The sequence below is a fragment of the Verruconis gallopava genome, assembly GCF_000836295.1.
Source record: "Verruconis gallopava strain CBS 43764 unplaced genomic scaffold supercont1.11, whole genome shotgun sequence".
Taxonomy (NCBI): domain Eukaryota; kingdom Fungi; phylum Ascomycota; class Dothideomycetes; order Venturiales; family Sympoventuriaceae; genus Verruconis; species Verruconis gallopava.
In genome coordinates this window covers 264577-277824 of record NW_015622147.1, presented here as the reverse complement: position 1 = coordinate 277824, position 13248 = coordinate 264577, and the positions used below count along the sequence as shown (strand labels likewise).

Below are 13248 nucleotides of genomic sequence, written 5' to 3'. Positions count from 1 at the left end.
GCGCGTCTTGATAACATACCCTTGGTTAACTTGGAGACAACCCTTGCCAGATTCGGTAGGTCTACCCAGACGACCTGGCAAGACTCTCAATGGAACTACCGGATTGCGATGATAAGAAAATGTGGAGGCGGAATTCTTACCGTCAGTTATGCTCTACATTTTTGGATGTGCTGGTATTAACTTGCCCTTCAGCCGGCCGAAGGACGTTTCGCAAGCGCTCTTCCGTCTATTGCGAGCAAGGTGACTAAGACGCAATCTCACCAGCCAAAAACTTTGGATTTCCGTACTTGGACAAACAGAGATGCCAAATTGCATGGCGCCGTGATCACAAATTAGACGTCTATTCATTTATTTCTTTAGAAAATCGAAATGTAGGTCTATAGTCGTACAAGAAGTTCGAAATCCAGCCAGGCAGGGCAGTGTTGCTTGTGACATGAAAGAAGCATTGGATATCATGATAGAGAAAAAAGTCCCAAAAGTCAGAATTTATCGTGGAATAAGATAGCAGCAGTTCCCTCGAATAAGGAGCTACGGCGCCTAGACACGACGCCTTTTGCACTACTGCAGATAATTCAATATCGCAGCTTACCCAACAACGAGAAAGTGTAAGCACATTCCCTTTCACTCTTAAGCTGTAAGATTTATTAGTACATGCATCCGTGATCAAAGAAGATGCAAAACACATACCTGAATCATGTACTTAACAACGCGTTTCTCTGTAACTCCGCCCGTCTCCGGTATACCCTCGCCGCCGTTCCCTTTTACGTCGACCCAAACGCTTACACCAATACCTGTCCTAGCCCATCGCTCAAAGCAAGGCTCTGGCAACGTAACGTCCAGCAAGCACTCTGCAGTCTTCTTCTTCGTAATTGCAATCCTCTTCTCTTGGCCAGTATGCAGCATCAGGGGGGCAGCAATGACCGCACCTTCTTCCTTGGGCAGGATGGATAGCCTGGCACTTCCTAAATCAACCCACTTATTCTTGGACTGTAGGACGTACAAGCGGATTTTGGCATTAGAAATACCCGCACCACCACTAAGCAAGGTCTGATCGGCAACAAATTGAGGCGGAGAACGGGTTCCTGAGCCGCCGGAGCCGAGCGAGTCTGAGCCATCTCGCGATATAGACATTCGTGAGCGCGCCTTGTCCAAGATGACGCCGGCGCCCGAGAACCGCTTCATGGCTGTGATAACGGATGAGATTGTGCCGATGCTGGACTCGGTGTTACCCGCTGTGCTCTGTGCTCTCGAAGAGGCGCGATAGCTCCTGCTGCGACTCAGCCAACCTCCTGAGCCGCCGTTGCCACGTTGGCTATTCTGGCGATCCATAGCCGCAGCCCAACCATCAGACACAGGGGGCCTTGCATTCTGTAGCGCAATGTATGTTGGATTGTTGATTCGTGAGCGGTTTATCAAGTTGTAGAGCATCTCACACTCGTCACTGCTCCGGGATCTGAACATAATGTTAGAGCCTGGAGTAAGCCGTGAAGCCGGTGTGGGTGGGGAACGAATAGTGATATCAAGCAATGTGCCTCTCCGAAGAGGAACCAGAGGTGTGAGTTCCTGTGCTACGAGTGGCCGTTCCTCCGGTACCGAATCTGGCGCATGCGAAGTATTCAGAGGATAGGCAGCAATGAGCCCAGGTGTGATCATGACGATGCAGTCATTTGGATGCAGAAGCTCCCAGTGCCCCTTTTCCGACCAAGTGAATATGCTAGCCACGCACTTCGCCGGTTTAGCATCCCCGCTGACGGTATGCGGCACCTTTCTGTACGGAGCCTGAGACGCTGATTCGGACGGCTTGATTGTCCCATTTGGTAGCGAATACAGATCAGAAGGCTTCTCTGGCTCTCTGGGCGACACCACAGACGACACAAAAGTGCTAGCAACGTCGTCATCTTCAAGATCATCTTCAGACTCCGAAGAGAGGGAGTCTTGGGAGTATTCAGAAGCAGAATCTTCGTCTTCCGTATAAGAGGACTCTGATGACGGGGATGACGGCCTATATTCATGCTTCAATGGCGACGAGGACCGACGCTTAACTTGGGGAATTGGCGTGAATTGTGGAGCTGGTGGGAGTTTGACCTGTGAAGAACTTGGTGTGCGATGAGGGGGCGGCGGAGGAGGGGTGTCTACTGCAAGAGATACGGCAGCAGGTTTGGCAGGTGACTCGGACAGTCTCTCAAGCTTTGGAGGAGCTGAAAGTGGTTCTTTCGCCAATGTAGCAGGCTTTGTTGGCGTCTTGACTGTCGGTTCCGGCTGTAAAGCACCAGACATATATTCATCTTCAGGTTTGGAGCTCCTCATCTTTCGAACACTCGGCAATTTCAGTGATGGAACAGAACTGGTCCTGTGATGTAGTGGCATGTGTCCTGACAGGTAGGTTGATGTAAAAGAGTCCTCGTCACTAACATCTGATTCGGAATCGTCTTTCGGTTCCGAATTAGGGATCCAGACACTGTAGTCGTCGCTACGTGAGGCTTTCTTTATGCTCTTAGTCTGCTTCGGCCGTGTTGCTAATGGCTCGTGTTGACCTGAAACGGTAATTTTAGTTGTCTCTTTCGCCGCATGTTTGCCCAAAATCTTCTCAGGGGAAGATCGGTATCGCTTTGCTCTGGTTCTTTTAAGTGTCGGCGATCCGCTGCCAGCCATTTCCATTGCTTCATTCAGATTCCGTGGAGTCGAGTGCCTACTGCTCGAGTGCTTCGGTTCAGAGGGCGGCGTAATATCTGTTCTAACATCACTCTCGGCACGTGAGGACACAGAAGTATATGATCCCGTATCAGAGTTTTGAGCTCGCTTTTCGAAAAGTGTAGCTCGCTCACTGTCCAAGCTCGACAAGAATGACGAGATGTCTGATCCATCCATACGAGGTGAAGTGATCTCCTTGCTCCATCTCTTCGCTCCAGAAGTAGCACGCTCGCCAATGGGTATCTCGATCTCCCTGGGACTTGGTGTCCTGCTCTTTAACGGCGCAGTAGACTCCGTTCTTGACGAAACCAACGAGCTCGAGGCATGACTGCTTGTTGGCCTGGCTTCCTGATCCTTGAAAGTCTTATTTATACCCAATGGCGGTGGAACCGGCACAAGGCCAAGCCATTGAATCCACTCGAATCGAATCTCTTCATCGTCAGTCGTCAGTGCAAAGACCTCATCCCATTCCTCATGAGAAGAGCTGACACCTCTAATCATCACCACGATTTGGCCGGGCTCGTCTCCGGCACGAGAAGATATCCGCTTCAATTCCACCGGGGGAAATAGGAGCCATCGCCCTGATTCATCAACTTCACAAATGAGCACATCCCCACTCTGGCCTCGTCCAGGAGCGTCGTCACGAATTATTAACTCAACACGACAGTCCATCGTTTGCCCACTGGAGTGTGGCAAGTGCATGTCAAATATGTCCCTCCCTCTGACAGAACGCGTAGCATCAATCTTAACGCCTGCCAAAGGAGCAAGGCTCTTCGGATCTCGAGCTCTCGTTGCATCGATATGTGCTGCAGCATCATCTTCCATGCGCGCTTTCTCGTCATCTACTCTCTTCCTTGCCATCTCCACTAGTGCCTCAAACTTCTTTGCAAGTACACCAGCCTGCTCAGACGGCTTTTTAATGTTTATTCCTTTCAAAGTTTTGTGCAAAAACTTGAGTCGCACGAGAGGTCTCCTGAGGAGATATGCTACATCAACCCGCTCTCCGTTGGCATCGATGATGTCACCTTCTTCATTGCGTGCCATTCCTAAGCCACTGCCATTGTCGGAAGTAGGCGCAGATACCGCCGAGGCGGTGGACTCCTCTTGCTGAACGTTCACGATAATGCCCTGAAAGCCCAGACGCCACGTCTTTATGTACCTGTCGTACACGCTCTGTGCACTTTGCGCCCAAATCAGGAGTGAAAAGTGATTTTCTTTCGGTATACGCATATGCAAGCTCTTCAGTCTTTGGATCGATACGCTTAAATCGTGGATGACCCTCGAAGCTTCAGAGATGGCGTCTTTCTCCGACACAGGGCGATCCTTGAATAATCCGGCCGCGACAGCTTCTTCTGATTTGGATAGCACGCACTTCAGCAGAATAGGAATGACGTCGTCAGCTAGAGTGCGTAGTTCACGCATATATTTCATCTCGTCTGATGCGAGTTCTCTCATCAGGTCCTCGAGCGTGGCGGTCTCTAGCCTGCTCCTGTGCGTCCGGATACTTCGTGCCGATACTATGCTCTTGCTGCGCGACGCGGGCATCGACAAGACTGTCATGAGATCTGCGTGTGTCGCAGTCTTCTTCCTCCTCAAACTAGATCTGCTATGTGCTGCAGATACTACGCTGCCGTTGGTAAAGTTGGGAAGGGCTGTAATCACATCCTCAGCGGGCGCAGATTTCACAACCAATGAGGCCTTCGAATCTTCAGGCTTTTGATGAACCGCTTCCGGAGCATTATTTGATAAATCTTGTGACTTTGTAGCCAACGTCTCCACCGATGCAATCGTTGACAACCTTTTCCCCGTTGATGGAAACAGCCGTCGAGCCACATTCAATGATTGATTTTCTCCCGGCTTGCTGAAATCTCGAGGGTCAATCGAGGACGAGACTACAGACTCAGTGACGTCGCTTTCAGTGATGCAGCTCTCAGTGTATGACGATTCAGTGGCCGGTGGTTTACTTCGCACTTTACTGCTCGGTGATGATGTACCATATTTAGCACCTCTCCTTTTTAACGTAGGTACCGACGTTGTAGATGAGTACTCGACTTCAATCTGGGGGTCTAAGTAGTCACTTGGCTCTGACTTTGCGCGAATATGACGGTTAGATGCCAGTTTGCTGTTACTTGATTTTCGATCACCCCCATATTTGCGGGACATTCTGTTTGGTGCCATAGTACTTTCTGTCATGTCTGTCAATGTCGATTCCGTGACCTCGGTTATCGTAGTCTCTGTGATCGTAGTCTCTGTCTCGATTGTGGAATCAGTCGCGGTACCACGACCGTTCGTTTCGAACGAAAATGCGCGTCTTGAGTTGGCCTTTTTGTTTTCATCAAATGGGTCGGGTGTCTCTGTAAGCCACGCCTCAATTCTCTGCGAAGTCTGTCTTTGGGGTGGGATGGGCTCCGCGATCGTTTCGTTTCTTCGTTTTATCGGCTCAGGAGAATGAGAGGTTTGACGCATGGCCGGCTTTCGATGTGAACGTCTCTTCAACCTGGACGGTTTGAATTGTGCGAACTCAGCCCTGAAATTTGATCGTCTCTTTTCCGCATCTTCATCGAAATTATTGAGCTCTCGTGGCGGTCTTGGAGGCGAGAAGCTCTCGTAGGATGACTTGCTCTCCTCGCTGAGCGACCACCTTCGCTGTTGCTTTTGCGGTCTCCGTCTGCCTTCATCTGCACTCTCATGATGATCAACTTTACGTTGCAAACTCGGCCTTCGAGTCGTATGATTCGCATTGGCTCCTAAGCTCAAACTTCGACGCCTCCGAGGCGTCTCTGACGTCAGGCCCTCAGATCCAGATTTTCGTGATTTTGAGAGGCGGGTCCGTGTTTTCTCCTCAGAACTTGTGAAATCGTCATCTGAGAGTTTGGATGGGCCAAGGGAGGATTGTTTCTGATTTGACTGTGCCTTGGGCTTTCGTGGGGAGTCGTCTTCACTGTCGTACAATTCAGGCGTGCGTTCCAAAGTTGAAGGTCGCCTTGGTCGCGGCGTTGTCGGTGACTTTGGTCTCATTGGCACACTTTCCTTAGGCCGCATGGACAATTGACTGTGAATTTGTGCGGCAATTGGCTTTGTTGTTCCTTTCCCAGTGTAAATTCTCATCGGTTCCCTGTCGCGCTTCGGTTTTGGTGGTGAGGGCGGCGATTCATCGTTCACAGAGGGGCGTGCAAGTAGCGGAGGTCGAACCCATGCATACTGCTCTTTCTTTGTAGGGCTGCTCTTTGGAGGAGAAACGGGTGCATTGGGATCAACATGTTTTCGTCGCCAGTGACCGTCACTGACGATGCGTTTCTTTGGCGCTATCGCCTTGCGAACGTCGGCGTCGAGCTTGTTCGCAGTGATGCCGTTGGGCTTGCGTTCGACGACGCGTGGTTTCGGTGGTTCGCTTGAAGTCTGTTTGTCTGAGGACTTAGAGAGCTGCGATGGCGTCTTTGGCTGGTCGGGTTCGCTGCTCTGTATTCGTGGCGGATCGTCGACTTCGACGTGACTCTCACTCTTAGACCTGGTATGCGCCGACGGCGACGCGCGCGATTTGCCGCTCTGTGTATTGCTACTGCTGCTACTGCCACTTTTTTCGCTCTTCTTTTCGCTTTTGGCATCTTGGTCCGCAGTTGCTGCCTCCTCTGGCTGCTCGAGGACTCCACCTCCTGCCGTCTGCCATTTTCGAATCTTATCGCGTACCGAAGTAGTTTCGTAAGGGTTCGCCTTTGCCAATGAGAAGTTCTTTACATTCGGTTGCGGAGACGGCATTTGGAGAGACTGTGAGGGAGGCGCGTCAGGACGTGTTCATCTGGTTCAACAGCTTGCGATGGGCTTTGTTTACTTGCCTAAGAAGAAGCAATCATGACAGCAGAAAACGTGCAGTCCACTGGGAATTCGTGAAGAAAGCGAATGCGCAATTCGACAGAGAGAACATGTATAAGATGGCCCAACACGTATAGAATGAGAGGCTTATTGACGAATGTTAAATGCGGAACGTGGTGTTGAGAAGTGGGCGTGGTGATTGTTTGCGGTAGCATGGAATGCCGGCACAGCGGTGGGGAATCCCAGACCGTCTTTCATTTCTGCGGATCAAAAACACGTTGCCAACCACGCTTGTGTACATCATGTCGGCTGCGAAGCCCGGGCTATTATATGCTAGCATCGATTGAAATACAGTCCCCAAATCCATTGTTCCGACTTGTAAAGTGCTCTGATTGCTGCGCGTTGCACTTTCCGAAATGTTGTGCAGGCCCGTTCCTTTTTGGGCAGCCGCCATGGCCCAGTAAACAGCTTTCCTTTCTCGACTGTCACGATCTCGCCGATCTTCGCCGCCAAGCCCGATTCGGCTAGCTGATCCATGTTGAGAATCCCTCGAAGCACGTGAAAGGCTGGCCCAGCCTGCCGCATGGTGGCTCTCTGGCCCTTGAAGCGATTCCTACCCTCTTTATCCTTCATGAGATATTCGATTTTGCTGTTTTGGCTTCTGTGGACGAATGGAAGGTCCCGGAATCCAATTTTTTATCCAAACGCGTAAATTTGTCCTTCGGTAACAACGGCAGCTTGTTTCACGAGCCGTTCACACATACCAGAGCTCAAGGCGACGAGCGAGTCACTGTATGAATAACATCAAACTTCAACAAACGTCGTTTTGTTTATAAAAAGAGCTAATGGCCGTGATTAGCGGGACAGAAATTCATGTTCAAAGTTAGTCTATCCTATGATATCAAACCGAGGGAAGCAGAACTCAATTACCGCTTCGTCTGCTACCATACCTCGAGATTGCAGACAGAAATGCTATCGATTCGAGTATCCCGAGAAAATCAAGCACGTGAAGCTTCTCCATCCATGCTGCGAGCCGACTTGCAAGACTTGTAAGCTGTATCAAACCCACCTGTGGAGTGGCAATACAGAACAATCAACGCTAGCACGTTCTACAACTGTAAAGTCTTGGAGAGGGGTAAGTTTGTTGCCATATATGTTAGTCGGATGGGCCAGTGGACGCCTAGATTATTCAAATCGCCAGTCCAGACAGAGTGCAATCACTTCAATGTTAACACGGGAGACGCATTCCTTTCGCATAAGGCCGCACTTCCGGAAACGTGTCGTCTTAGCGTTCAAAAGACCATCCGCGCAACCTCATGTTGACGGGAACTTCAAGTTCGCACGATATTTTGTACATGGCTTGTTCATCAAAGGGAACCAAATACCTCGAACAACAGGAAAGCCTGGAGGCTTGATCAAAATAAAGTTTGAGCGGAATCTGAATGATTTTGCACGGCTTGTAGGTCAGTGTCCGGAGGAAGGTGAGGTGCGATTACCGAACAGAGAGGAAGAGAAAGTCCGGGTTGACGACTTCATGGAAGGTGGTAGAGGGAGTGCAGACGAGCAAGGTAGAATAGAGACGGAACGTAGGAGAATCAGGAAAGGGAGAACAGGATCTGAGAAGGACTGGACTGTGAAAGACACAAGAGAGGAGGTACCACAGCTGAGCAAGAGACGTCCAGATGACCAATGGTGAGATGAAGGCGGACAAGGCGATGGCAGGAAGCTGAGGTTGGGTCAGGGACGGTATACTGAGTAGATGCTGTGGTTCTGTGGAACATTGCATCAGGGATTCCAGAGGGTCAGAGGGTTAGAAAGCTAATTGTGGACTTGGTGGCGTTATTTAACGTTGGTTGAGCATAAGCAGCTTGGCATGATCCATCGAATTCGTGAAAGCTGCTGCTGCTTCTCAGCCGCCCGTCAGATTGTGGAAGAGGATCGGCAGAGAACCCAATAAACACAAGTTTACCCTCGAAGACAACAGAACACCATTCCCATAGAAAAGGCCGTGATTCACAGATTGACGCCTGTCAATGTTCCGCCAGCGGGGGCTGTTGCCAACTCTTCCTCCATCAAGGGAGTTTGATCTGCTCCAAACTTGTGCCTCTTGACGAGAAGTGCCCCAATTCAAACTCGCTACATCACTTTTATCCTGAGAAGGGAAAGGCTCGGCCCAGGATCCGCAGCGGCTTCTCCCGCCTCGGGATCTACCATTGGCCCAATTCCACAAGCACTTGTACTTGTACAATAGAAAGCTAAGCTAGCGAATTCTCCAACCTTTTCGTACGTCGCAAATCTGGCCTGGAACAACGCCAGAGAACGCCATGTGCAGAGCGTGTGTTGAACAGCCTCATTCCAGCTCCCCAGTAATGCGGTGGCATCCTGGCACATGGCTCACATAAGCTGTCCTTGCTGCCCATTTCAGCTCACCACAGCCAAGACCTGCAATACGAGCGCCTGAACGCACGCATGACCAATGCCGGCTCGGTGATCATCAAAGCGCCCTCAGCTCGATTTCCGGTCTACTTGGGCTGAATCTAAAATGGAGATCTGTGTGAGACCTGTAAAACCGTATGGGGAAGATGATATGCATGGCACACGCCGCAAGTGTGTCTTGTGAACTTTTTGTTTCTAGGCAGCTTGGTAAATAATAAAATGCACACCGTTGCCAGCACTCGTTTTGTACCTTCTTTGGCCTTCATCTCTCGCACTTCCCTTCGGCTTCGCACGAACGTATCTGGTGCGACAAATATTTATTCTCATCCCCCGCCGCGCGTTCGCCAGGTGCAAGACAGGACTCTATCTTGCTCGCTGTTTCGAGGCTTCCACCTCTCAAGCATGCCTGACAAGAATGTTTTAAAGCTTCCTAAAAAGCTCATCGTAGCTTGCGATGGGACATGGATGGTAGGTAATCACGTGACACGGCGGAGCTCCCGCTTACTGGATGACTTTTAGAATTCTGAAGTTGGATGGACGAAAGACGGTTTGTTCGACGCAGGTCACCCACAGCTGCCTTCAAACGTGACGCGGTTTGTGCGTGCTCTAAGTCCAGAGAGCGCTGACGAGCATGGCAAACATCCGCAAATCGCGTACTACCAGAGCGGCATAGGGACAAGTTGGTCTCTAACGGACAAGTTTTTGGGAGGTGGGCTTGCCTTGGGTCTATCCGAGCACGTCCGTGAAGCCTACGGATTCTTGGTGAATAACTATCATGGCGCGCCTGGCGATGTGCAACAAGATCAGATCTTTCTGATTGGCTTTTCACGTGGAGCGTACACCGCTCGAAGTGTGGCGGGAATGATTGGATGTTTAGGACTGCTCACCAAATCAGCAATGCGCTATTTCTATCAAATCTTCGAGGATTTCGAAAATGCAGGTGATGAAGACTATGAGCCGAAGCTGGCGAAGCAACCAGACGGTTTTCCAGGTTTCAAGATTGACGTCCCTACAAGCGACTTGAAGAACTATCTTAAAGCGTACGCCGCACAGCTGCGAGCACATGGTTTAACACGGGAAGTCCAAATCAAGGCAGTAGGTGTCTGGGATACAGTAGGATCGCTTGGCCTACCTGTACAGCCCTGGCTCCAGAAAATCGGGTTTCCCACAACACTGCACAGCTACCGTTTCTTCGATACGGGCGTAGATGACCACATTGAGAATGCATTTCACGTAATGGCTCTTGACGAGCATCGCTCTGCCTTTGGACCAACAGTCTGGGCTAAAAAATCAGGTGGTAAAACAAATCTCAAACAGGTGTGGATTCCTGGCGTTCATACGAACGTCGGTGGAGGTGCAGATGACAATGGCATGTGCGATATCTCGCTAGCCTGGATGATGAGTCAGCTCAGAGAATGTGGGCTGAACTTCAACATCGATTACTTTAAAGAAGAAGTTGCAGCAACTCAGAAGTTCTACGCAGATCATCAAAAGGAGCTTGGAGGACCATGGAAATGGGGCCTGGGTAGGTTGGGGAACTCCTTCAAGTTCCCCACCAGCCTTGCTGGAAGTGTTGTTCGGACGCCAAAGGAGTATCATGTGGTGGACTACAAGTCAGGAAAGCAGACGTCTGAGAAGCTAGCGAACACTCACGAGAAGATACACATTTGTGTGAGGGCGAGATATGTTCTGAATGGGCTGACGTATAATGGTCGTAAATACGAATCCGAAGCGTTGCGCGGCTGGACAATGCCCACATTTACACCTGGTCAGCGAATGGTATGGAAAAAAGAAAAGGGCAACCTAGAGCTTGAGGAAGATGAACTCGGTTACTACGAGAAAATTCTCCTGGAGATGGATAAGGACGCAGTACAATTCTTAGCAACCGGTAAGTGATGTTGAAAAGAGTTTGGGTATGATTCCCGCCTACAGTTATCAGCAGCTTCTAATTCGAGCTGCATATCTCATAACATTGATTTGCGTTCAAAGGTGTTACCCGTATACACTAGCACAAGTTTCAAGCATTTGACCATCAGAAGTGGCCGCAATGGTGCAGAGTATCATGTGATCAATCCGCTAGTCCAAAATCATCGTTCCTCCTTATCGACAGCCAATGAAAGCCTCAAGATACCTCCATCAACAAGAGCAATCAGCCTTTATCTACGGCCATAGTCAGATCGGGTATGTCGACCCAGGCGAGGGATGACTATTGTGTCAGGTACTTGATCAGTGGCTGCAGTTCGCTGTCGCGCAAGTCGAGATGACTTCTAACCTCCCGTATACACTTTCACTTTTCGTTTGGAATTCTTAGTAGACTCCAGACTCGCAATCCTTGAGCACAATGGCTATCGAGACCGTTTTGAAGGCATGGGAAGCATGCTCGAAGACGGATACCATGTTTATTTTGGTCTGCTCCGTTTTTTGCTGGCCTATCATTCCAGCCGTAGGCCTGGGATATTCTGGATATTCCACGCGCCGCTCTGGACTTGCCTCATTCATGCCGTCGATTCTCTCTGTTGCCGTCTGCTCAATTCAATGGTTTGTCATCGGCTACACCTTAGCCTACGGTGAGGGCGGTTTGATCTTTGGTAATTTGAAAAATGCGTTTCATATCGACGTACTTGCTGAGCCTGTCGGAACTATACCTGCGATCCTATTCAGCGAGTTTCAACTAATCTTTGAGGCCACTGTGTGCGCAATCGCAGTTGGTGGTGCTTGTGAGAGGGGTAGATTACTGCCGATCATTCCTTTCATCGCTGTACGTTCCACAGAATTAAGGGAAACACTCCGCAAACTATCCACTAATGATAATAAAGCTCTGGTCAACATTCATATACTGCCCATTGGCACATATGGTATGGGGTGGAGGATTTCTGGGAGAGTTTGGAGCACTGGACTTTGCTGGAGGAACTCCCGTCCACATCTGCTCGGGAGCCACAGCGACAGCCTTGAGTCTGTACCTATCCTATCCCATCGCTCGCTCCAGGAAATCAGAAAAGCGAACGCCTGGTCACCTCAAGCTGCATCGACCGCACAACTCCATGTGTCAGCTTTTAGCTATGATCATTATCTGGGGTTCCTGGCTCGCATTCGATGCTGGGACAACATTATCTCTAAACTTCAAATCAGTCATGGCCATGTGCGTTACGAACCTTTGTGCATCTGCCGGCGCCATCACTTGGGCATGTTTGACATACTGGGAATCCGGAAAGTGGTCACTGGACTCGACATTTATGGGGGCGATTGCCGGTTTGGTCCTCATCACACCATCAGCAGGCTTCATTGACATGCCCACTGCGTTCTTCTTCGGTGTATTTGGTGCTCTGATATGTCGTCAAGCCTTGCGTTTCAAATTCACCGACTTTGCAAGACGAATTCGTTGGGTTGACAATGGTGATACCTTTGCCACACACTGTGTTGGCGGGTTCGTTGGCACGATCGCGACTGGACTCTTTGCCAGAAAGGAAGTTGCTGGATACGATGGCGTGACTGAAATCGAGGGCGGCGTCTTTTTCGACGGAAACCTTCGTCAATTGTATGTTCAAATCGTGGAGGCCCTAGTTGGCTTCGCGTGGTCATTTATTGGAAGCTTTTTGATCGCAGCCTTGATCGATTGTATACCCGGCTTCGAATTTTTGGCGCCCGATGAGTAAGTTGCATCTCCTATGCGTGAATTTTCCGACATTAATACGCTAGCAGTGAAGTCATTGCTGGTATGGATGCGTCTCAAATGGACGAGTCCCTGTACGAGGCACAGTGGACATCTGCAGGTGAAGAAAATTATCATCCCTTCGGCAAAGGAAACATAGAGCTCGACTGAAGTACAAATCGATAGCTGCAACAAGGTTAGTTTAGGGGTTTTCGAGAGCGCGACACAGCTTTTTATTCCCTTCCGCAGAAAGATCTATTTATATACGCAGCATTGAAGAGCATTAGACTTAATTCTCAATTGGAAGCTACCGACGAGTTCATCTTTCCGCGATAGAGTCTGCATGGAAGGAGCAAATGCGAATCGATGTATTTCAAAGCTTGGGTCTGCTTAAAAGTTGTCTTTCTAAGCTCTTCCTATATCTCTCTTCTAGTTCGCAGTTTTGCCTTCTATCTCAACACGCTACCTGACAATATGTCTTCGAAGCCAAGTAGTACGGCAGTCTCTGGTCACAACTCCTTCTCTATGAATGTCACCTTGGACATCATGAAAGAAACTGCGTGCTGGATAAGGGATGAACTCGATCCTCTCGTTGCTCGCGAAGGACCAAGTGCTTTGCATCCTGATGAAATACGCGCACTTCAAAATCTTTTCCATGCTCT

The 13248-nt window shown here is 49.8% G+C and overlaps 3 protein-coding genes across 3 annotated transcripts; 2 read left to right on the top strand and 1 right to left on the bottom strand.

The window, feature by feature from the left end:
* Nucleotides 1-326: 326 nt before the first annotated feature.
* On the bottom strand, nt 327-6678 carry PV09_04030 (uncharacterized protein). Its single transcript, XM_016357313.1, has 3 exons — nt 6525-6678; nt 688-6456; nt 327-632 (listed from the first exon to the last, which is right to left on the bottom strand). The coding sequence occupies exons 2-3, from the start codon at nt 6445-6447 to the stop codon at nt 573-575; spliced, it is 5820 nt and encodes a 1939-aa protein (XP_016214717.1). The 5' UTR covers nt 6448-6456; nt 6525-6678; the 3' UTR covers nt 327-572.
* A 2475-nt stretch (nt 6679-9153) lies between these two features.
* PV09_04029 (uncharacterized protein) lies at nt 9154-10919 on the top strand. The gene is made up of 2 exons (XM_016357312.1): nt 9154-9405; nt 9457-10919. The coding sequence occupies exons 1-2, from the start codon at nt 9157-9159 to the stop codon at nt 10831-10833; spliced, it is 1626 nt and encodes a 541-aa protein (XP_016214716.1). The 5' UTR covers nt 9154-9156; the 3' UTR covers nt 10834-10919.
* A 359-nt stretch (nt 10920-11278) lies between these two features.
* PV09_04028 (uncharacterized protein) lies at nt 11279-12917 on the top strand (the record flags this gene model as incomplete). The annotated part of the gene is made up of 3 exons (XM_016357311.1): nt 11279-11695; nt 11754-12586; nt 12637-12917. 3 exons carry the CDS (start codon nt 11279-11281, stop codon nt 12755-12757), a joined length of 1371 nt encoding a protein of 456 aa, XP_016214715.1. The 3' UTR covers nt 12758-12917.
* Between the last annotated feature and the right edge of the window lie 331 nt (nt 12918-13248).

Bases quoted from the DNA above. Each gene is read 5' to 3' on its own strand.
- PV09_04030 (XM_016357313.1), bottom strand. From the start codon at position 6,447: ATGCCGTCTCCGCAACCGAATGTAAAGAACTTCTCATTGGCAAAGGCG. The intron at 633-687 runs GTATGTGTTTTG...TAAATCTTACAG, and splicing joins TTGTTAAGTACATGATTCAG to CTTAAGAGTGAAAGGGAATG.
- PV09_04029 (XM_016357312.1), top strand. From the start codon at position 9,157: ATGCACACCGTTGCCAGCACTCGTTTTGTACCTTCTTTGGCCTTCATC. The intron at 9,406-9,456 runs GTAGGTAATCAC...GATGACTTTTAG, and splicing joins CTTGCGATGGGACATGGATG to AATTCTGAAGTTGGATGGAC.